At 40.4% G+C, this 25,152-nt stretch overlaps 1 protein-coding gene across 2 annotated transcripts in view; it reads right to left on the reverse strand.

Annotated features, from left to right (window-relative positions):
• ARHGAP4 (Rho GTPase activating protein 4) overlaps positions 1-25,152 on the reverse strand; it is a 57,920-nt gene that overhangs the window by 5,523 nt on the left and 27,245 nt on the right. Inside the window, exons 5-19 of one of the 2 annotated variants that reach the window (XM_083355787.1) lie at positions 24,605-24,796; positions 20,748-20,876; positions 19,077-19,298; positions 18,883-18,984; positions 18,426-18,620; positions 17,529-17,613; positions 16,341-16,368; positions 16,036-16,123; positions 11,216-11,276; positions 11,006-11,083; positions 10,379-10,513; positions 5,908-6,013; positions 5,577-5,807; positions 2,574-2,650; positions 1,071-1,215 (exon numbers count right to left, since the gene is read on the reverse strand). In XM_083355787.1, coding sequence (XP_083211913.1) covers positions 1,071-1,215; positions 2,574-2,650; positions 5,577-5,807; positions 5,908-6,013; positions 10,379-10,513; positions 11,006-11,083; positions 11,216-11,276; positions 16,036-16,123; positions 16,341-16,368; positions 17,529-17,613; positions 18,426-18,620; positions 18,883-18,984; positions 19,077-19,298; positions 20,748-20,876; positions 24,605-24,796 — 1,874 coding nt within the window. Of the gene's footprint in view, positions 1-1,070; positions 1,219-2,573; positions 2,651-5,576; positions 5,808-5,907; positions 6,014-10,378; positions 10,514-11,005; positions 11,084-11,215; positions 11,277-16,035; positions 16,124-16,340; positions 16,369-17,528; positions 17,614-18,425; positions 18,621-18,882; positions 18,985-19,076; positions 19,299-20,747; positions 20,877-24,604; positions 24,797-25,152 lie in introns of both variants that reach the window. The other variant, XM_083355786.1, reaches the window with a different exon arrangement.

The following is a 25,152-nucleotide window of genomic DNA, read 5'->3' on the forward strand; positions in this document are numbered from 1 at the left end:
TCCCACCTTCAGCAAATATTCTATGAACATACACAAATTCATCTACTTGTTCTAGATGTTTGCCATTTATGCATAATTGTTAACTAGAATTACCATAGTTCCTTGATGCAATAATGTCCAGATCCACACTCTTTGTGATTTATACAGCTATCATTTAAATTTTGAAACTACAACAGGTGAATGCACATTCTTGTGAATGTTGGTGTTAAAAAAAAAGAAAATAGATCAGGCTCTGAGAATGACCTTTATATGGAAGAGAACTAGGATGGCAGGAGAAACCTACAGTATAAACACTAGGAAGAGAATATTTAAGAAATGGGGATAAAACAGGAATTAATGGACGAAAAGTGAATTTGGATTAAATACAAGAGTGCGTTATCAGTATGAAAGAACCCTGAAATGGTTAGGCAATATAGAGAGAAAGAATAAAAATTAAATCACAAGACAAATATATGAAGAACCATGAACAGTTTGAGAGGATGTGGAATAAATTTATGGTAGATGTTGAGATCTTCAGAAAAGAGCGGCAAGTTGTTTAAAGAACAAAAGGCAATCAGGATGCATGAAGTTCAATTTCTTTTCCTTCTCTCTTTTCAGTCAAGAGTTTAATTTCCTTCTCTATCTGTGCTTTGCAAAATGTTACTTACCTGAAAGGGAATATTATGGAAAATTTATAACTCAAATGCATTCCCACGACCACTTCCACTGCAATTGGCTTTAGCAATTTTTTTCTCCAGACTTTAAGACAATCCAAAATATACCCATATCCAGACAAATCCACAATCCTTGGTCACTGACATGTATGGAAGCATTTGATTTCTATTTAACTAACATTGTTGTGTTATTTCTCTCTCCTTTTCTCAGTCCAGATTGGGAACAGGGCTTCTTGGATATTATTTTATTTTCATCCTGGGATAGTTTCAACTAAAGCACTAAAGCACTCAATCTGCAGCAAAGCCTCCCTTTTATATGCTAAGCATGAAGATTTCACCTGCAGTCTTGCATCTTTCCAGTCCTACCATGTTCCGCTTGCTACTTTCCCCATGACTGGCAACACAATGGCCACTCACCTGTCTGGTAAGACAATGGGTGGTACTAATCCTCGGTTGCTACCACGTTCACCTCGCCGCCAGCCAACTGGGATTCCTCGCACAAACCGCTCTTCAGGTTGAGCTATGGGACCAGAGCGGGGCACAGCTTCTGATTGGGAGTCGCCTTCTGAGAGGGCAAGAAAATGAATAATTGGTAGGTCAAAAGGCCCTTCCCAACCCACCTGCAGAAGAACTCCTCAAAAGTCAGTGAGACAACATGTTTCTGCAACTCCACAAGGGAAAACGTAGTGAAGGTTTATTCTCAGCAGTATCTGCAAACTAATTGTAGACCATCTTAAGGATGGCCCCACTTGTTCTTGTTGGAATTATTGGATCTAGCAAATAAAAGATGCTTATGTGTGCAGAAGGTGGACAGAAACATACAGTTGTCCTCAGCTTATGATGCTTGCTTAGTGACCATTCAAAGTTATGATGTACCTGAAAAAGGGGACTTAGATCCCAGATCCAAAGTTCCAAAGGTCGCCACCTCCTACAATCACATGACTGCATGTAGGGGGTCGGCAATACTGCTGCATTTATGGCTATTTGCAGCATTTTGTTGGTCACCAGACTGACCTGTATTTCAATCGTTACAACTTGCAACCATAATGGGCAAGCTCAAGGACTATCTGCATTTAAGTATTGTATTGTTAAACAGGAGACCGAAGCTTATTGAAATAGCTTGTAAAATGGTCATCATTATTATAACTAGGGAATGGAATTCATAAGAGTATTTTTAGGAATACCAATGTCACATTATTAATGCAACCAGGGGGTGGTTGGGCCACGATACGGATTTTTTGTCTCTGCAGTATCTATGGGATGAATCAGCAAAGTTCATTAGGACAGTGGAGGAGCAGGAACCACCTTTGTCTCCTAAAATAAGGTGCAGACTGTGACATGCTTGTTCCATAAAAGGAAACAGATGTGAACCAAGGTCCCAAGGTATCTACTCATATTTACTCTTGCACAGACTGCCTTTAATTCTACTGCATGGCCAGAAGATACTCCAATAAAGAAATGGAGCCCAGAAACCCAATTTTTATATATCAGAAATGTATAGCATTTCCTTAAGAGTCACATTTAAAACATATCTAAAGGAGAATGTTCAGTGTTGCTGAACTATAGCTCCCAACCTCACTCACCATTTACCACGTTTTACTAGACCTGAGGGACCATGAAAAATGCTACCCTGATCCAGGACACAGATTCATGTACTCTGCTTTAATTCATGTCTGTATTTAGATAGATGGCTTCCTACATCGTCCTTCTCCAAGAAGCTCAACTACAGACTCCCCACCACTGATTCCCTTCTTCTTTTTTGCACTGGAAAAAAACAATCCCTGTAACCTAACTAAGAATTCTTGCAATTCCACCCCCACCCACCCCCAATGTGGAGGGTATCAAGCAAGGCAAGACAAAACAGGTCACAGAATTTCCCCCTCCATATATACACACACAAAAACACACACACACACTCACCATCCTCACTTGCTGGAGTTTCTGGGGTCCCCTCAGTCTCGGGCTCTTCTGCTGTGGTCTCGAGGGGCAAGACATCACTTTCGAAAGAGAAACAAGAGACAAAAAATGAGAACCCAGGGTTGTTTTCACATGACACACTTAACTAGGTTACTGGGCTGGGGCCGCACAACAAACCTAAGCACGTAGGCATACAAGCAACACACATACCAGGATTGTTCTTATTTCTTATGAACTTGCTTCCCATACAGTCATAGACCAAAAACATAAAGAGCATAAAAAGAGGAAAAATATCAACACAGGCTACATAAAAGCTACTGGCACTCACTAGTGACTAGTGTTTGAGAGCTGATTTTAAAAAGTACGCTATTCAGAACAATTGGGCCCTTCTGTGGATGGGGAGACAGAAACAACTAAGCAGGTACTACAGGTTTGCTCAAGGCTTTTTTTCCTCATAGAACGCTCAGAACGGCATTCCGGCACTTTTTTTTTTTTTTTTTTTCAAAAAAAAAAAAAGAAAAGCTCCCTCTATTGGCTTTAGGAGTAGGCAAGCTTGGCTCTTTTTTATGACTCATGGACTTCAACTCCCAGAATACCTGAGCCAGCCATGCTGAGGGGAAAGAGAGAGGTTTCCAAGCTGAGCCATGGTGGCTCAGGAATTCTGGGAGTTGAAGTCCTTGAGTCATAAAAGAGCCAAGGTTGCCTACCCTGCACTAAACTAGAGGAGGACATTAAAATTATTTACAAGGTTACTTCTTTAGGAACTACACTTTTAGAATCTAAAACAGCTAATTCAAAAAAGTCAACAGGAAAAAACCTCACATTTTTCATCTGCTTCTGTCTTTTGGAAGGTAAAATTAGGTAACAAAATAATCTATTTCCTATGTTAACATCTCTGCAACGAAATCAATAAAGGTAACAGGAAAGAAATGAGAAATATTTTTCTCAATGTAATATGTCTAATTTAGCTGATGCTAAAAAAAATAGTATCTTTTGTACACTCTTGAAAACTATTTTGAATCTATAACCATCTATTACAACTAAACCACTTTAAATTAAACAATTCTTAAGAATGAAATATTCTTAATTTGGACTTTACTTTTACTGTTTGGACTATTGTGCGTTTTGAAAAATAGATTACTTAGAATCTAGTTATACTGCACTTCAGTCTTTAAATAATTAACCTAGTATATACATAACGATATATGATGTTTTCCATGGTGAGCTTAACATCAATAACAACATTTATTAAAAAGGCTAAAATAATTTCTGGTGGTATTATCTGTACATTAAAGTTTTGTTTAGTCACAATCTTTCAAAAGTTGTTACATATGTGCATAAGTGTAGTCAGTAGCATATGCCTTTTTAAAAATATCAAACATGCAAAGAAACAAAAATAAGTCCAAAATATCTGTATTACATCCAGAAATGCCAACTTTGCAACCAGTATTTCTCATCCATAACTATGGCACCCTAAGGATACATGCAAATGCTTCTCTGGGATCAGTAACGCAGCAGGGATTGCTTTTTCCTTCCAGTAACAGATTGCTGGGAAATACCAAACATGGCCTTGAGAATTCCAATGTTTGTTACAAATTTTTCTGGATGTGGTTGGAAAGAGGCTGTTTGGCACCGGAGACCACTGCCACAAGGAACACAGCTCTGGGTTGGAGTTCGGAGCAGCTCCAGGTGGGGGCTCAGCACGGGCCGTGGCAACTGCGGGGAGGGGAATCTCCACGGCGGCTGTGGGGAGAGGAATCCCCACGGCAGGTGGCTCCGAGCCACGGGAGTGTGTGCAAAGGACGGGCAGTGACGCCATAGCAAGACACCGGCATCGCTCCCAGTGACAGCACCTCTGAGTTCTGGAACCTTTTTTTTTTTTAGAAGAAAAGCACTGGGTTTGCTAATATTATAGTCATATATGTAACACTGCCATTGTACCCGCCAGACTATTTCCATCCATTGTTTCTATTGTCTGATAAGGCTCCTACCATAGCATACAAAGTGGCCAAATTCTGCATGACAGCATATAAAATCAAGAAGATGCTCACAAGTTAGCAAAATAGTTTCTCCCCGGTTTTTCTTTCTTCATTTCCTTATGCTTCCTTTCACTCTCAGCAACCACTTTTATGTTTACTCTACTTGTTTTATGTATTTATGTTTATAATTACTTGCTTAATATACTACCTAATTATTTATATAGGGCGTTTTTTTAAAAAAATATACATTTTAATCATATTTTAATCTTGTTACTTAGGCCTAAATTCCCAATGATGGGTCCTGTGTGCCTATCCTCCCCCCAAATTCCCTAGTATCACCCTTTGGTGTTTCTATTATAAGTTTATATTTCTATAAAGCCTTTCTTATTGTATTGTATTATGCTGGTCTTGGGCTAAAATAAAGTTCTTGTTCATTTGACACCAGTTTAGAAAAAGGAAGATAAAAGAAAGATGTTTGTGTGTGTGTGTGTATTTATGTATGTGACGGGGGAGTCAAACAGTGAATAGGCTATAGTTGCGGGTCTAAGCCATTCATATCAAACCCACTGATGTCTAACTTCAATCAAAGAGAACACAATTTCATCTTTTGCGGTGACTGTACTAGACTGGACTCTTAGTAGAAAGAGCCCAATTTCAGACTGAGGCCAGCCTAAGGATCTGAGTTATAACATGGGAGATGGGGGCAGGACAAGCACATGGCATCCAAACAGTTGCAAAGGCATTCTTCAATAGGAATATGATGCATCTCCACTATCTTTGAACACAGACCCTCAAATCTTGACACGTGCATACCCTTCTATGTGGGGCAAACAGCACTTTGGACAAAAGTTAAACTAACCAAGTTTAATAGACTGTGTACATGTGGATATAGATGTGATCCCAGCTGCCACACCGCTATGGAAAACTGACAAGGCATGATATGCAGAACCAGCTTTGCATAAACAATATCTGCACACAGCCCTGCTGCTTTCTCCCCCAAATCACCCTCCTTTACCCCTTCTCATACCAGTATTCCTCTTCAGCCAGAGCCATGACTTTCTCATACTGGGGCCCAGGCAGCTGATTAGCTCCAGGAAAGATGGCTTCATGATGGACGATCAGGCACTTTACCACCTCATTGATGTGAGGCTGCACTGACACGGCATCCTGGCCCGCAGGTACCGTCACCAGGGTGGGGCCGAAGCAGACAGCTAGGTTGTGCGGGTCCATCATATTCTCATCACTGTACTGAGATAAACTGCAGGAAGAAGAGGGGAGGGGAGGCAATAGAGTTCCCTTAGCCAAAGAAAGTTCTCACCATGGAAATCCTACTTGCCACCGAGGGCCTGAATACTCACTGGTTGAGGAAAGCAAAGAGGTACCGCAGAACCACCAGTACTGCAGATGGAAGTTGAGAAATGAGAGCCCGGAGGTGTGAGATGCGCTCAGCTAAAGGCTCCAGGTCTGGAAAAAAATGGATAGCAATGTGAGATAGAGGACCATGCATGGCAGTATGGGATTAGCACTTATGTATGTGCGTCTGCACCCCCACAAACTCAATTAATTTTCTTCTTTGAAATATTATAATTCATAACCTCTTTGCACTCAAAAAGAACAATGGAAACTGGGCTTCCGATTTTGCGTAGTAGCTCAGCAGCTCCATACTCTACGGCCAATTTTTTTCCTGTTAGGGGACCCTAAATGGGCCTAAAATCGCCCCAGAGAGGCAACAAAGGAGGGGAGAGATGGTGGTCAATCCAGTCATTCAGGGAAAGACCTCCAGAAACCAGCAGAAGAAAGGCTAGCTTCACTCCAGAGTCTCTAGCCCAAGCTACAAGCAGCCAAAGCCCAAAAGCACTAATTCAAGCTTGATCGTAAACAACATGTTTGGAACTGGGTAACAATATTGATTCTCTCCCTTCTACTTGATAATTGATTTCCTGGGGGGGGGAAACCAAGAAGCAAAATCCTCCAAAAATGAGAAGGAGAGGTCTCTTGCCCCACCCTCCCACAGAAGGAAGCAGCGAATTAAACTTTTATGGGGGACAGAAATATATTGAAATGAAATGAATATAAGACTTAAATCTCGATAAGTTTGAAATTGGTGGAATTTGTTAAGATTTCTTTTCAAACGATTATTGATAAAAACAGAAAAAAGTAATTGCTTGTTTTGAAAAATGAAAAATGAACTGGTGCTGACATCTAGTGGAGGATGAAAATATACAACTGTAGTTGCTCTAATACAGGAATTGGCAGAAAGCCCAGAAAAAGATAACTTGTTTCTGTGACCTTAATTAAACAGAGAACAGCTGCAAGAAAAAGAAAACATTTTGGGCTATTTACAAGGCAAGAACTATAAACTTTAGGGGGGGAAATGATCTTCCTGGATTATAAATACTTATAGAATTATGACTCTAAAGCTGTTTGCAGAGAAAGGAAAACATTGATTTTTGGCTATCATGGAACATCAGAGACCTGCAGAAAGAACATATCAAGAAAAAACAAATGCTTTCCAGGAGGAAATGTATGCTATGTTGCAACTAATTCAAATGACAATGATTTCAAACCACGAGGAAATTAAAAACAACTTTGAAAATTTAAATGAACTCATTTTCAATTTAACTTTACAAACAAAACCTCTCAGAAAATAAAAACAGAGAGTGATCAGATAAAGCAGACAACTGAACATAAACCAGAGGAAAGAGATTTAAATATAGAATCTAGCAATGGAAGGAATTATGATTTAACGCAGGCAGAGAAAAACTTGCAGGAAATATTGGACATGGAAAAGATAACCTACACTTCAAGATTGCAAAATAAGTTTGAGGACAAGAAAAATGATTTGACAAAATGGATTGTAGAGCTGTCAGGAGAACTACGAGAACCTGAGAGACAAACAAAGATAAGAGAAATTAAGAGAGAAAGAAAAAGATTTTCAATGAATACAAAGGGGCGAAATCCTCCCACAAAATCATTTTACTGGATTTGTCTCCTGTACTTATGACAACATCTACAAGACTATGGAAAGACTTTTTGGCCCAGCAGATTAGAAAAGATGTTTGGCAAAAAAAGAGTTAAAGTTAGAATTAAGAAATTGGATGATGGGACCTATCAGATGGAATATTTAAAGATTAAACATTTGTTGAAAAATTCTGGATATAAATGTATTTTAGTTTAAGAGTGGTAGGCCCCTCAAGTAACAGTATTCTCTTTTATTTTTTTATTTTATTTTCTTTGTTTTTTTACAATGAGACATATAAAAATGCTGGGATGGTTTATATCAAGGAAAGGTTTTACATATTTAAGTGTAATTGATCTTGAGAAAATCTCAATTGACAAGAATGTTCTGAATAGACTCAAAAATAGATTGGATTTATGAGATGAAATATTTAAAGATTAACCATTTGTTTGAATATGGTTAAAAAGAATAGAAAACTTTTGAATATAAATGTACTTTAGCTCAAAAGGGAGATGTTTTTTAAGTAGTATATTATTTCTTTCTTTTTGGGGGGGGATGGATTATATGAGGAAAAAGATGCAATACTTAAGTGTAATTAACTTTGAGAAAATCTTAACTGGTAAGAATGTTTTGAACATTGTGGGGAAAGCAAATCTAAATAAGAGCTTTGAAAACAGGACTTATGATGAAGTAATTAAGATGATCACTTAGAAAAGAAGCTTTATATTGGTGTGGTTGTTAAATACTAGAAAAATGTTTATATTCCATTGTTATCTATCAAAATACTAAGAAATGTACTAACTCAAGGTTGGTAAAAGAATATTATTGGAAGGAGAGAAAATCAAAGAACGCTACTATGTGGATTATGGAATTATACAAATTAAATGTTATTGTTTTTAAATATAAACCCAGACAACACGCTGTTTACCAGATATTAACGTGACTATGTTAAAAAAAATCCATAAAATATTTTTTTTTAAAAAAACAATGGAAACTGATTCATACAATATGTTATTGGTGCATGAAGTATTCAATGTGTTATTTGTTTTTAAACTTTCCATCTCCATCAGTGTTTAGCCATATTACTATTAGAAGTTCCTTGATTGTTTCAATTATTAAATCAAGGATGTCATTCAGCAGCTGAGAATAGCAATTTCTCCATGTTGCCCCAGAAGAACCTTAGCATCACCTAAACCAGGGGTCTCCAACCCCCAGTCTGTGGACCAGTACCGGGCCGCGGCATGCCAGCAACCGATCCGCACAAACAAGCAAAGTCCCATTCATGGGATACAGGCAGCACAAAGCCATGCCCCCTCTGGTTTGCAGAAAAATCTCTCTCCACGGAACCAGTCCCTGGTTCCCAAAATGTTGGGGACCTCTGACCTAAATCTCCTCTTCTCAGTTCACATACCTTACATGTTGCCCCCGGATAAACTCTAATCTGCACAAGCGTCAAGGATCTCTTTTTGGCTGACATTTCCTGTTCTGAGAAATGCACTAGCAGAATTCAACCCAATTACGTTACCTGGCTCCCCCCCGCCCCCTGCTTGGAAAACCAGATGCAAACGGAAGCTATGGGGGAAGTGGTGTGTGGAGACCCTGTAAACATCCAGAAAAATAGGGATAGGGATGAAAATGTCAACCTTGCTCCACTCCCAAAAGACAGGACTTCTTGATTCCTTTCCAGCTAGGGAAGGGAGAAGCAACTGAGCTGGGGAAATGTGATGAATGAAACATGTCTTTGGAACTGATTCCTAATGTCTTTCCCCTCCCAGATCATTTTACCAATGATTGCCAATGATATAGAAAGTGGATCACAAAAATATCCTACATATCACAGGCTATCTCTTCTCTACGCCTAATTCCACCTCTTCAAAATGGCATGAGGTGTGGGGTGGGGGGAGTTTCTTTTTCCCAATTTTAAATTCCTATACAATTTAATACTTCCATTTTATCCCATTTTTCAATGTATAAGGGCATCTACACAACTAGATATATAAATACAAACATACATACAAACAGATCCCATTAAAAGTTAACAAAATGTGCATAAGGTTATTGTATAATTATTCAGCCATTCCTAAGGTCTTCAGTCTACAGTTCAATTACTTAAACATTATTCACTGAATAAAACAAATTATCAAAATATTACTATAATTATTTAAAAACATTTCATTTGTTTCTAATAACATGAGATTCTTGCTATATTACAAGCTGTATAAGTGAATTACAGGTAGTAATTATTAACACAATTGGGACCAGCAACCCCACTGCTAAGTGATATGGTTAAATGAAACTTCATATGACCACACTGGACGTATGTCAGTTCTGCTGACATACAAAGCAAATCACCCAGTCACTAAGCACAATATGACATGACCAAGTCTGTGACTTCCTGCTGGCTTCCCCATTGATTTTCTTTGTTAGAAGTCAGTTGTTGCAAATGGTGATCAATTGACTGAGGGACTCTGTGACTGTTGTAAATTTGAGCTGGTTGCAACATGCCCAAATCGTAATCACATGACCTCAGAGACAATGTTACAGCCACAAGTTCAAGGACCAGTCATAAGTTAACTTTTTCAGTGCCATCATAACTTCAGATGGTTGCTAAACTAAGTAGTTGGTAAGCAAGGAGTATCTGCATTTATATTGAAACTGGTGATGTCACACTATATCCCATTTTTTCAGCTTTATTCTCTTGGAAAGAAAATAAATGGGTTTCAAAAAAAAGATATATGTAAGAGAGAGGAAGTTCATATGTAAAATGTGAATTGTGATTTTATAAGAAATAACTTGTATACCCCAATATAATGCATAAACATTCATATTTGCTGCAACAACATCACCGAGGAAGAGGTAAACATACTTACGGGCTTTGGCCAGCAGCTCAGGAACAATATCATAAGCAAAGAGAGGTTTCTCCAGTCCCCGGAAATACAATTTTAGCACTCCAGCCACTGAATCCAAGTCATGCTGTACATAGCTATCTGCTAAGGGGTCCTCACCTGGTGGAAAAAAATAAAAGCTGCAACCATAGGTAAAAGATGGGGCCTAATCCCATGCTAGCTATGAAAATGTCTAAGTGGCTTTGAATGTGGCAGCCGATGCCAACATTGAAGGCTGCTGTAATGGAGTCTGAAGACCACTGTTTTGGTTATAACTTCTGGAATGTCAAGGAAAGAGTAAATGCATAAGAGGTATTTGAAGATCAGAATAGAGCTGGAAGGGAACTTGGAGGTCTTCTAGACCAGACCCCTGCTCAAGCAGGAGTCCCTGTATCATTTCAGATAAGTGGCTGTCCAGTCTCTTCTTAAAAATCTTGATCGATGAAGCACCCACAATGTCTGAAGGCAAGCTGTTCCACTGGCTAATTGTCTTCGCTGTTAGGAAGTTTCTCCTTAATTCCAGGTTGCTTCTCTACCTTCTGCTTCTATGGCATTCTAGAAATGCAATAGCAATTTTAAGAAAACCTTTTAAATGTCCCCCTCACCCCTCACCTTTCTCAAAGGCATTCCTGATCTCTGCTACTTGTGCTTGAGATCCAGGCACACGAAAAATACCTTCATGCTGGAGGCCTGGGCAAAGAAGAGAAAAAAATACCAAGGGATATTTTCAGTGAAGAACTCATGGTCTTAAAAGTTCAACTCCCAGCAAGGGCGCATGGGAAGAGGAAGGAAGGAAACGGGGTTAGCATTGGACAGCCTTACCATGGAGGTTGATGAAGCGGATGCAACTTTCCACCACAAGGGGCACCGCTTGGCCTGAGGCCTGGAGTTACAGGAAGGAAAGCAGAGTCACAAGATGTCATTCTCACAACGCACCCAGGACTGCTAGGAGATAGGTTCCTGGCTGTCATGATTGGGCCTGTTTCTTAATGACATCTTTATTCTCATTCAGCAGATATAGCAAAACAAAATGCTACAGTGGGTATAGCTAAGAAAACAAATTCTGATTAGGAATTAGTCGCCTGCTATCTTAGCTCTAAATGGGTTACTTGTAGTTAGATGAATCACTCCTTCAGATTCAAACTTTTATCTACAAAGAGAGGCAAGAATAGTATCTTAGGACAGTTGTAAGAATTGCTGTATTATAATACATTCTACAGTAACTCACCACTGTAACAAGTGAATTGCTGTAATAAGTGATATAATGTGGGAATAGATGGGTGAATAAAAAATGGTTGACAGTATCGGTATCAGTAGATTATTTTATGTGTCTCTTCTCCGCACTGTTGCTGCTCTGCGGACATGGGAGGTTTTGGAAACAAGACAAAAAGCCTTTGTCATCAGCAGCAGAAACAGAATGAGTGTGACCATCATTAGCAATGATCCCTCTTACTGTCAACTTCAACCGTCTAAAGCAGGGGTAGGCAACCTTGGCTCTTTTATGACTCGTGGACTTCAACTCCCAGAATTCCTGAGCCAGCACACTGGCTCAGGAATTCTGGGAATTGAAGTCCACGAGTCATAAAAGAGCCATGGTTGCCTACCCCTGGTCTAAAGCCTAAACAGTGCACTTCTATATTCAGTGCAGCATGCAGATTGGAAGGATGTGAAAAGTTGCGATTTAAATTGGATTTTGGGGCAGCTGCTAACTCAGTGGGCACAATTTTTGCCAAAGAAATGAGGACCTTCTAATCTACATTAGCCAAGCTTACCATCATTGCCCTGGGCTTTTTGAAGAGAAGAATGTGACTAAGTCCCTGACAAAAAAAAAAGAAGTCCAAAATGTCTTGGGCAAATAAAACTGAGAGAAGAAACTTTTAAAAAGTATGTCTTTTCTCTCTTTTTTGCCTGGTACATCAATTTTACAGGACAATTGTGAATATGAGAACCAGTTTGGTGTAGTGGTTTAAGGCATCAGGCTAGAAACCAAGAGACTCTGAGATTTAGTCCTGCCTTGGACATGAAACCAGCTGACCTTGAGCCAGTCCTTCTCTCTCAGCCCTAAGAAGAAGGCAAGGGCAAGCCACTCCTGAAAAATCTTGCCAAGAAAACTTCAGGGACTTGCCCAGGCAGTCACCAGGAGTCCTCCAGCTACCCTACTCTGGCCATTTTTGGAAAAAGGGGGGATTCCATGCAGTTAATCGCATAATTAGCCCACCAAATTTTCATTCTTCTGTCGAGAGCTTCAAAGCTTTAGACAGATCATTTTAATTTCTCCTTTAAAAAACAAACTGTTCGGTCCATATAACTCAATTTGACTTAATATGGAAATCTGTATTATGTTTAAACGATCCCAGCCATGCCCCAGCTAAGAAAATTGCTACACATTGTCCAGAATTGTAAAATCAAAAGAGGAAAAAAAAAACAACTTCCTCCCAGTTTCACTTTTTGCACAAATATGGCAATTAGTGAGGGGGAGGGGGCAAAAAAGAAATTAAGAGCGAGAACCAGGGCTTTCCCTAGCTAGGCAAGCATTGTACATCATAAAAAAAGTAAAAGCATATTGAAGACAGCTCACCCCACCCCATCCCACTTCCGGTACATACATTTATACACTTTTCTTAGTACTGGTATGAAAGCTCTTTCTAGGATGATGTGTTGATTTCCTACAGTAGCCTCTATGTTTGAACTGAGTCTCTCCTTCTACAGCAGGTGTGACAGCTCCTTGTGACTGTGTGTGTGTCTCTTTCTCTGTGTGTATGTGTGTGTTTGTGTGAGATTTTGTCTCTGTGCCTCATTTGGGGATCAAAGGAGATGTGGCTAGGGTCATTATAGTATCATCAGAGGAAGAAGAGACAAAATGTCCACTTCTCTTCTCCATCTTTTTTTTGTTTTGTTTTGGTGTTTTTTTTAATTCCATTTATATCCCGCCCTTCTCCGAAGACTCAGGGCGGCTTACAAGCTTAGCAGTAGCCTTCATTCTATGTATATGCCTGCTTATTAGGGCTTTCACACACACCCAAAGCGGCATTATTACAAAGTCAGCTTAATTGCCCCCAACAATCTGGGTCCTCATTTTACCTACCTCGGAAGGATGGAAGGCTGAGTCTACCTTGAGCCTGGTGGGACTCGAACCTGCACTAATTGCAGGCAGCTGGTGTTACTTGAGGAGGCATTAGCCCACTGCTCCACCAAGGCTAATTTTACTAATAAGCAGCAAAATTGTTACAGAGACTTTCAACAAATCGGCACTCATTTTGCCCCTTTAAATTTCTTCAAATGGGGAAAAATATACAAGCATTGCAGATGGAATTTTAAAAATGGAGTGCCTTTTATCACAGGGGAGGCTTTAAAATACTTATCTGAAGACTGAAATGCCTCCAACTTCCTCAAACTGGGGAAACCCATTTGAAGGTTTTGGCCCCAGGCACTTGTGAAACAAAACTGAAGAGCTATGAAGGCAGGGATGGGTAGGGGTGGGGATTCACATGTGGCTAGCAGACCATTAAAATGCTCAGCCCTATCTTCCAGAGCATACAATGGAGCAAAAGGACTCAAGGTGTTAAACACTAAGGCCCATTCACTGTTTAGTACAGAACAAAGTTGGGCAGAGGGGATAACAGGCAAAGTCTTTCTTTTTCTTTTTCTTTCTCTTTTCTTTTCTTTTCTTTCTTATTTTATTATTTTTTGCAATTTTAATATATTAATTTAATATAGTTATAATATATTTAATTAATATAGTAATGCACAATGGCAAGATCAAACTACAACATTCCATGCAATCTAAAGGTAGAAACAGGGTGCATATTCGCAATGAGGATCGAAAGCTGTTAGTTTGTCATTTCGCCCCTTCACTCTCATACATACCCTTTCTGCATATGATTGCAAAAAGACCTGGCAAAGCATAGTTATTTCCCATAGGCATGCTGGGCTTTGAGTTCATGTTCTCACACGTTTATAACATGGTAAGAGTAGATCCATTGAAACCAAAGAGAATTAAATTAATTGAGAAGATTCAAATCTGTATGAGTTCAACAGATCACTTTAAGCACAATGTATGACTAGATCAAACACCAAATCTCTCTTTTTAATCTGTTTATGAAAAACTAAACTAGTGGTATGGTTTCTAAACTATCAAATCAATCAAATCTGCATAAGCTATCAGTGGTGTGTGAATCAAACAATTCTAAAGAAAGACAATTTGTAGATTAAAGATCACAGCACGCAAATGGTTAGAACAGGGGTTGCCTACAGGAAGAGGTAAAAATGAACAAATGGTTTTTGTTATCTAGGATCTGTTACTTGCAGCTATTAAATAAATTCTTGTAAAGAATGGAATGAATGAATGAATTTGCTTGATTAATTATGGACAAATACAAAGCAATCAAAAGTTTTTAGTTCAATCGCATTACCGTATTTTAATACCCTTATTCTAATGCTATAAAGCAAATTCTGCAGAATCTTTTTTTTACACATTGTTTACCTGGAAAGGTATCATTTCTTTCCCTATGTAATCAATATTTTATTTTATTGTTAATTTATGGGTATAGCTCCTGGTCATTGGCTGGTTAGGCAGGAAATTTTGGTTCAACTTACTTGGCTCAGGTCCCCAAAGTCACTCCTAAATTATCAGCTTAAAATTCAAAAGAAGTAAAGGACTCCAGGCTGTGATCCACAAGGTCCACAACAAGTTATGATGACAACAAAATGATGACACACACATGGCAAATGCTGCAATGACATTTGTTGTCAACAAGCACATATGTTTGCAAGATCTGTGTGATTATGTCATCATGCCTTATCTGCCCCTTTGCCTCTATGGATACTAATGCCAGCGCACTATTTCTTGGAGCACAATATTGCAACCACAAACAGCAAAAGTAGGGAGCGCTTGCCACAAAGTAGCAGGGACACAAATTCAAAGCTTTCCTATACGGAACTGAATTTTTATAGCCTTTTATTGGATTGAAAGAGACCATCACACAATGGATAATATATGGCTAAAACATGCATTCGTGTCTTATCTCGAGAACACATCAAGATCTCCCAGTTACAGATAAACATTTTTTTAAAGATGGAAGAGCGCAGGTGCAAAAATGCAAGCAAGGTAGCACTGCATGCACACATATGCACTTACATACAGAAATGCAGAATAAATATTCTGATGTGCAAAGCATGCCTCATGCAAGGTTAGCCCTTTATAGTCCCACAAATGCTTGTAGACACACTCATACATAAATATATATATATAAGTGAGCAAGTGCACAAACACACAGAATCATGGGGTGTGTGTTTTTTAATGCAAAAGTACAGTCCATCCCACAAGTAGCCCAAGCACCCTTCCATGCCGCTTAGGGTGGCAGGCCTCCCCTATGCCCCACCCACCGAGTCAGGCTACCGTTTCCCACCGCCAGTCCTGTACCTGCTTCCGTGCCTGTAGCCTCCGCCTCCTTGGGCAGCAGGGACAGGAGAGACAGAGTGAGCAGACATGTTACAGGCAAAGGGAGCAGCAAAAGCCATTGGGGAGAGCCAGAGGCAAAAGCTGGGCCAGAAGAGCGCAGAGTATTCACACTAGGCAAAGGGCAAGAAAGCAAGACTAGGAGCTGGGCAGGAGGGGAGCAGCTGAGGGCAGCAGCCGGTACCTCCAAGAAGGCCTGTAGGTCACCCTCGAAGAGCTGGTGATGACAGCGCGAGAGAGGGCGGGACCGCCGGATGCGCTGGGACTGTGGCCTGGAACCAACATTTTTGTGGTGTGGGGGAGGAAGGCAGATGTCAGAGCGTCCCTTCTAAACTGGAACGGTCTCCTCCCAGAGTTCTGCTTGGATTCTCCATTGCAGAGTAGGCCTGAGGAATTCTTACAAGGGAAGGCTCACCACCGCCGCCACCACCACCACCACCACCACCGCCTGAATCTGCAATTTTCATTAATCCCAGGATTCCTTTTTACCTGGCTAATTCTCTATCCACCGCAGCACCTGGGAAAGCAAGAACAAAAGGAGACAGAGAAGTTAGATTTGGAGCCTTAGTGGCTTTATTCGGGCCTCTGATTTAGAGTAAAATCAGAGGGCTTGTTGCTCGTTCAGGATCAGCTTGTGGCTTCTACAATAAGAACCTCATTGGAATGAACGCCCTGACACAGATTGCTTTTTCACTGGGGCCGGGCTTAGCAAGAATCTGGTTTCTGATCAAAAGACCAGAACTGTACAAATTGACAGCAAAGCCAGTCAATCGCCTTGTGAAATTTCTTTCAATGATTTCCAAGAAGAAATGTCAACTGACAAGCACTTGTCCTTTATTTATCTTAATTGCTTTTAAAATAATGTCAAAAAAGAGGGAGGGGGACCAAATATAATTATGCTAGAAATACATATATTTTCAATGAAAAAGGGGGAAAGTACACAGGTGCTTTTTTTTAGAAAATGTAAAAAGTACAACAAAGGGAAAAAGAAAAAAAATAGTATAACATTTTAACAGAGAATAGTTATAATTCTATATATACTTAATTTAATACAAATATTATTCAAATACCTATATATTTCTAATACATTTATATAACTATTTGCCCTTGTCCTACTCACCAAACCAATTTCATCTCTCTCAAAATATATATAAGGCTTTTAAAATAATACTTTCAATAAAGCACAGAATTTATATTTGATCAAGTAAACATGACAAAGGAAAGCTGTGCAAGAGAGAATCACAGATTTTACCTGAAATGCAGGCCACTGAAGGAGCTATCTGCATTCAGGATTCAAAGATTACACTGTGTGTGTGTGTGTGTGTTTGGGTGTGTGTGTTTTACAGAAAGGAATGCAACTCTCCAATGGATGCTGTCTCTTCCCTTAAGCGAAAACAATTTAACAATTCTCACCAACTTTTCCACAGAAAACCTTGGGATCAGAAATTCTATGAAAAGGGTACCAAGGCAAACTTTTTTAGCAACCCGTAATTTTGAGGATATTCTGGGAGAAATCATGACAAAGTGATTTATTCTTTTAAATATTATCAGGTGTTTCTCCTTAGAAGCTGGATGGACAGATGGGTAGGTGGGTGGATGGATGGACAAATATATTAAATACCAATGCTAGGCTTCTAATCAAAGAGTACAGATATTGTCTATTCCTTCACACCTCACCTTTCTCTATCGCTTCCTTCATTTGGTCATGCTTTGCTTGCAATTTTGTTTGAACACTTCGTCCAGAGAGATATTCTTTGAATTTCTGTACAAGAGATAGCATGAAATCTGTTATCAAAGAAAGCAGTAGGAGATTGGGTTGAATGGGACAATACCTCTATATACTGATCAAATCCAAGATGTCTTTCTGAAGCTTTCAATAAATTGGAACCATACCAGGAAGACTGAATGGGACAGAATTTATCTTTCATCCTTCACAAATATTTAGAGTTTTGTTGCATCTAGCCACATTTAGAATGCAAGAAAGTGGCCCGGTCTCTTTTCTAGATTACTTAGATAATTGGAAAGAGCTAAATCACCAATTTCAAAACTAGAAGGCATTCCACTATTGAACAAAGAGCCAGAAACTGGTTCTCACTCAAATCAATCTTCCATCATTTTATTTTACTCCAGTTCTCTATAGTACCTAATCAGGTCAGAGATTCTCATTCTAAAGCATCTTTATCTTTGGTGTTTCTCCACTTTGAAAGAGAAAATCCAAAGCCACTTTCTTTTTGCCTATGTTTCTGTAATGAGGCTGAAGGAAGGGTCTCTGGCAATAGGTCTTGCTCAGAACATCTCTGAAGATGCTGGACAGATGTTGAAGCAGGGATTAGTTCAGGGTAACATCCTATCAGTGAATTCACAGAAAAATTATCATAGAGACCTATCGTTAGCAAAAGTGACCTCATGTTGTCTTATATAAATAGGAGGAGGGTGCATTATCATAAACAAGTTCTAGTGAAATCTAGATTAATTTAAACAAAATTAAGTGAGGCAGCATAACTATTTAGATGTATTAGGTTATGACGACATAATTAAGGGCGCATTAATTCTTTTAGGTATCTAGGATTCTACCATGATATAGAAGCTTTCCGTATCTTGCTGGTTGGCCCGGCGTTTTGCCAATGCCTGCTTCCCACCAGCATCAGAACCGGTGGACTTGAGTGACTCTGTAGACTGACAGCCTTGAAAGGCATCAAGTGCCTCTGGCTCCTCTGCTGTCACGAGATCTATCAGACTTTGCAAGGTGGCCTTCAGAGTCTTGTTGACCTGTGAAAGAAAATAGAAATTTCTATACCAAGAACCTTCTACGGCAAAAAGGTCCTCCTAAGAGACCAGCTACATTCTGATGGAATTCAGCTCTGCAAGACAGTCAGTGGCAGGAAATTTCCACCACCCCAGCACTTCTCCTTTGCACTTCCCAAAATTAATGAAAATTGATTTTTGAAATTGAAATTGAAACCTGAAAATTAATTCCTGCCCACCCACCCCCCCCCACTCAATTGCACCTCACTCTCTTAATGATACCTACTTCATCTGTCTCCAGGGTGATGGCATTGAGGCGGGACTGGATGTGCTGGAAACGGGAAACTAGTTCGTTTCTCAGTGGACCCTCAGCCCGGACTTCAGATACCTGAAGATAGAAAAATCACAGAAAAGGGAGAATAAGGGCCAGCCTGAGCAGAAAGCAAAAAATCTAGAACAAGAAGCCAAGAATCCTCTCACCTCATCACCTTCATGAGGCTGGTAGTCAAAGGACAGAGGAGGGCAATAAGCTGCAGGGTTGGCCTCCATCATCCTGGACTTATCTCCCAATGGATCCAAAGCATCAACTGCCCCTTCAATGGCACATAGGCCCTGTTGCCAAGACGCTTGGGCCCGTGACTCTGCGGCTAGGTAGGTCCTCAGTACTTTGCCCAGCGAAAGGTGGAAACCAAGGTCAAAACACTGGAACCATGTGATAAAGATATCATTAGTTATCAAACCAGCCTGATGGTCATTAGGCTCCACAGTTGACAGTTCCCCATATCTTTTCCAATGGCTGCACAATAAGACAACAGGCACAACATTTGTTGTCAGTCCATCTTTTCTATGACATGCAAATGATCATCTGCTATAAATGCAGAACCAATTATGAAATTGATAATAGTGAAGAAACAATGCCATGGTAAAGTGTGCAGTAGATTCTGCAGGAAAGGAAAGAAATTCTGCAGGATTTGGAATTTTGTGATTTTAAGATTAGAAATCTATAACGTTTCCTGGTTTAGGACCACAGGAAGAAAGCCAGCAAAGTAGAATGCCCTTGAAGCTTCATATCAGAAAGTTATATTTCAGTTAGGACAATTATATCCTAGCCCAACAAAGACTCTTTGTTGCCACCTAATAGTCATCTAAAATTTTGTAACCAAGATACAGTAACCCTATTTCAGTTGGTTAGCAAAATTATCCCAGTATCTTTTTCAAGCTTTCCATTTTCATCCGTGAGGGCTAGACCTGTATTATTTTGAAATGGAGAACGCCCCCATTAAAATAACTGTTAAAATACAGTAGACCAATGATAGACCAACTTTTTAGAGATCCAGTGCCCAAACTGCAACCCAAAACCCACTTATCTATCACCGGGTGCCAGGTGGGCGTGGCCACAGTGGTCCTGGCAGACTGGGTGGCTGGGGCCAGGGCAGCGGGGGCCAGTCCCTCACCATCTCCGGGGCACGGCACACGTGCCCACAGAGAGGGCTCTGAGTGCCGCCTCTGGCACGCGTGCCATAGGTTTGCCACCACTGCTGTAGACACTGCCTTTTCCAAAAATAATCATTCAAGAGTTACAGGAAACGAGCCAACTTCTCTATACTGTATCTTTTAAAACAGCGGTCCCCAACCTTTCTGGCTCTGCAGATTGGTGGCAGTGGCAGGTGGGGGGGAGAAGAGGGGATGATTTCACATGCATGTGCACCACTTGCACAAATGCAGCTGCATGCACACACTCGCCTGCCACTTGTGTAGCCCAGTTCCCAACGGGCTGCAGTCCAACATCGGGACCTAGATTGGAGGTTGGGGACCCCTGTTTTAAAAGGTACCTATGTCCCACAGCCTTGATCCAGCAGACTCTCTCCTACTCCCAAATTTTTTTGGAACTATAGTTCTGTGAAGAGAGTGCATGAAACCAATCAGCAATTTCAAGATTCCCACCATACCGAAGGTTGCAGGATACTTTAGACAAGCCATGAAGTTACAATGGAAGAAGACCAGTATACATTTGTCATATGTCATGGACTCATGCCTTTACATAAACAGTGACAAAAGGAATCCATAGGAAGCCAATGTTTTGGCAGCTGACATTTTAGTGCTAACCCCTATACTGCTGACACGGAATGGGCATGGAGAGAATCGACTCACATCTAGCAGGTCGGCAACATCGCGCACATAGTAGTTGCTCATGGCAGAGTTAGCAGTGTGTAGATTCAACAAGTAATCATTCCGAGCCTTGGCACATTTCAGCTTGCTTTCCAGGAATTTTGACTGTCTCTGTGAAGATCAAGAAATTATTAGGTTAAAATTCCAGGTTGTCCTTCCTTCTTCCCTCCACTTTGCTCCACTTAGTACTTTTGCAAACAGCGTTCTTTTTCCCCTGATAAATAATGGCAACAATTTCTCATAATGAGAACAACCTCCTTCCTAGCAGACATTGTGTGGTAAATCACTGAGCAAGAAAGGAGAAGATCATCTCTAAAATCACTGAAGAAAATCACTGGACTCGGTTTTATAAGTGTTTTATGACCATAATAGAGACACTGTGATCGTTAAATGAATCCAACAAATCCAATGAGTGGGTTTTTTTTTGCTATTTTCAGTTGGTTTCACAAGACTGCAGGATGCTGCAACCAGTTGGAAATGCAAGATGGATGCCAAATGCATGAAATGGGGTCCCATGGCCATGGAATGTGTGTGGCAATCGTAACTTCAAGGGCTGTTCATAAGTAGCTTTTTGGAAATCCATCATAACTTCAAATGGTCATTAGGCAACCAGTTATAAATTAAGAATACCAGTATCCTATTTCCTGCGATTCAGGACTCCTCTGTGAGTAGGGACAATGCAAACACACTGTCTGCCTTGCACTACCCCAGCAATTCCATTGTTAAAATGGCAAGTTTTGAGATGTTAAAAAAAATATCAGACCAAGATAAATCACGTCAGAATTTTTTCTACATATACAGTTGCAAGAAAAAGTATGCGAACCCTTTGGGATTACATGGAGTTTTGCATGAATTGGCCATAAAATGCGCTCTAAACGTTATGTAAGTCACAACAATAGAAAAACACAGTCTGCTTAAAATAATACTACACATTAGCTGTTGTCATGTTTTAATTGAACATAACATGTAAACATTCACAGTGCAGGGTGGAAAAAGTATGTGGACCCCTAGCCTAATGACTTCTCCAAGAGCTAATTGGAGCCAGGAGTGAGCCAACCTTGACTCCAACCAGTGTGATGATATTGGATGTGTTGCTGACAGCTGTCCTGCCCTTTAAAAACACACACCTGTTTTGGGTTTACTGGTCTCAAGAAGCACTGTCTGATGTGAACCATGCCTCACAGAAAAGAGCTCTCAGAAGACATACGATCAAGAATTGTTGACTTGCATGAAGCTGGAAAGGGTTACAAAAGTATCTCCAAAAGCCTTGATGTTCATGTGTCCACGGTAAGACAGACTGTCTACAAATGGAGAAAGTTTAGCACTGTTGCTACTCTCCCTAGGTGTGGTCGTCCTGTAAAAATGACTGCAAGAGCCCAGCGCATAATGCTTAATGAGGTAAAGAAGAATCCTAGAGTGTCAGCTAAAGACCTACAGAAATCTCTGGCACATGCTAACATTTTTATTGACACATCTACAATAAGGAAAACATTAAACAAGAATGGAGTACATGGGAGGACACCACGGAGGAAGCCATTGCTGTTCAAAAAAAATATTGCAGCACATTTGAAGTTTGCAAAAGAGCACCTGGATGTTCCACAGCACTACTGGCAAAATATACTGTGGACAGATGAAACCAAAATTGAGTTGTTTGGGAAAAACACACAACACTATGTGTGGAGAAAAAAAGGCACAGCACACCAACATCAAAACCTCATCCCCACTGTAAAACATGGCGGAAGGAGCATCATGGTTTGGGGCTGCTTTGCTGCCTCAGGGCCTGGACGGATTGTTGTCATTGATGGGAAAATGAATTCCAGAGTTTATCAGGACATTTTGCAGGAAAACGTACGACCATCTGTCCGCCAACTGAAGCTCCGAAGAGGATGGGTGATGCAACAGGACAATGACCCAAAGCATACAATAATTCAACAAAACAATGGCTTCAACAGAACAGAATACGCCTTCTGGAGTGGCCCAGTCAGAGTCCTGACCTCAACCCGATTGAAATGCTGTGGCATGACCTTAAGATGTCACACCAGACATCCCAAGAATATTGCTACACTGAAACAGTTTTGTGCAGAGGAATGGTCCAAAATTACTCCAGATCGTTGTGCAGGTCTGATCTGCAACTACAGGAAATGTTTGGTTGAGGTTATTACTGCCAAAGGAGGGTCAACCAGTTATTAAGTCCAAAGGTTCACATACTTTTTCCACCCTGTACTGTGAATGTTTCCATCTTATGTTCAATTAAAGCATGACAACAGCTAATGTTTGTGTAGTATTATTTTAAGCAGACTGTGTTTTTCTATTGTTGTGACTTACATGACGTTTAGAGCGCATTTTATGGCCAATTCATGCAAACCTCCACGTAATCCCAAAGGGTTCACATACTTTTTCTTGCAACTGTAACCTTTAAGTGGCATAATTCAAATGAAAAACAAACTGAAATATGTTAGGGGGGAAAATAATAAAATACATACAATAGGAACTAAAGGTAGTAAGCACTGACCAAACGGATATAATCTAGGCCAATCTGTCATCACCTCAAGAGGGTAAGCTACAAAGCTGCAGCATGAACTTCATTTAGATGCAAGACGTTAAGACCGATGTATCCTCCATGACTGCAAGAAAGTCGAATCCTTGGGACTTAAAAACAAATTTTCTTCCACATTTCTGAGACATAAAGGAAACTCTGGCCAACTCAACAGGCTGGTATCTGGGTGAGCTCAGTTTGCACTAGCCTCCTAAAATGATCAAGGGATTTAAGTGAATGTTGGAACAAGAGTGTGTTTAGTAGGGGAGACTTGTAACCTATGCTAGTGTTTCTTATAGACAAGTGCTGTCAGTTTCCTTATTTAAAAACAGCCCTGCCTCCACCGAGATCACAAAAGTTTCCTATCAGCCCACCAACAGCGAAAGAAAGAACCAAAGGAAACGGAACTGGCTTGTGGTCTGAACTTACTGGCTCAAATCATTGCAAGGTAGGAGATGGTCACAGGTTTGGGTTGACCTCAATTGCCAGCCAATCTGTGGTCTCCCAAAAACTTTCCCCCTTGTATGGGGAGATTCTCTGGTGAACCTTTGAAAAAGAGCCTCTGGTCATCTCTTGCTCCCTACCCCTTCTCCCAGATTGGAAGCTGGAATGGAAAACTCCATGAGTTGCCTCTTCCCAGGAACAATAAACTACAGATCCCTCCTCCCTAAAACTCTCCAGCTCAAAATGGGAAAGGAAGATTAGGACATATGGGCTGCACTCACACAACATATTTAACCTAATTATTAAATTTTCTGCATTTGGCATCCAATAGACTGAGCCGCGTAACAGAGTGAGCGCCTGTTCCTCGTCCCAGCTTCTGCCAACCTAGCAGTAAAAATGCAAGTAGAAAAATAGGGACCGCTGCGGTGGGAAGGTAACAGCGTTCCGTGCGCCTTTGGCGTCCAGTCATGCCGGCCACATGACCACGGAGATGTCCTTGGACAAGCGCCGGCTCTTTGGCTTTGAAACGGAGATGAGCACCAGCCCCTAGTCGGAAACGACTAGCGGGGGAACCTTTACCTTTATACTGAGCCACAAACAAACCGAGTGTGTTCATAAAACACATTAACCCACAAAAAAACCTAAGAATACACACAAATTTATGTTATGAAAATGCCTGTTGTCCTGATCCAGTAAAGCATGCTGTGTGAACAGGTTGATGGTCCCACAGCTCTAAACCAAACTAATTTAAGCCAATATAAGTCCTAGTATATTCAGTGAACAGTACTAGCCTCTTTACAAAAAGACCCAGTCTGTATGATCACAATTTCCAACACTCCCATCCCCACCTTCTAGCTACCTTTTCCAGGAGGCGCTCCACCTTCCGAAGTGAAGTGCGACGGGGGTTTTTGTCAAGTCCTGCCCCACCCGGGGATCCACTAGGATCTGAATGCTTTCCACCACTGCGTTTCTCCTCTTGCCGTTCAGCCTCACGCAGCTTTGCCTCAGCATTCAGACAATCAATGCGGTATGTCTGGTATGACTTCATAGCCTACAAATTGACAAAAGCTAAACAGTTCAAACTTGCCAATCTTTGTTAAGAAAGGAGGACAAAACTTAATCATAACTTTAGAGGAATAAATATGCTGAATTTGAGCCAACAGTAAAATGTGGCTACAAAAATGCAGAGGCAATTACCTCTTCAGAAATATAATTTTCAAATCATAAGAAGTAACTATTCAGTTACTTGGTTAGAATTCTGCTTTGGTTAGACCCTATTTCAAGTACTGTATCCAGTCTGGGGCACCGCAAATAAAGGAGGATTCATAAAACTGAAATCGGTTCAAAGAAAGGCAATCAAGATGATTGGGGACTAGAAATTAAGCATCAGGAAGAAAGATTTAAGGA

The sequence above is a fragment of the Vipera ursinii genome (genome assembly GCF_947247035.1).
Source record: "Vipera ursinii genome assembly, chromosome: 2".
NCBI lineage: Eukaryota > Metazoa > Chordata > Lepidosauria > Squamata > Viperidae > Vipera > Vipera ursinii.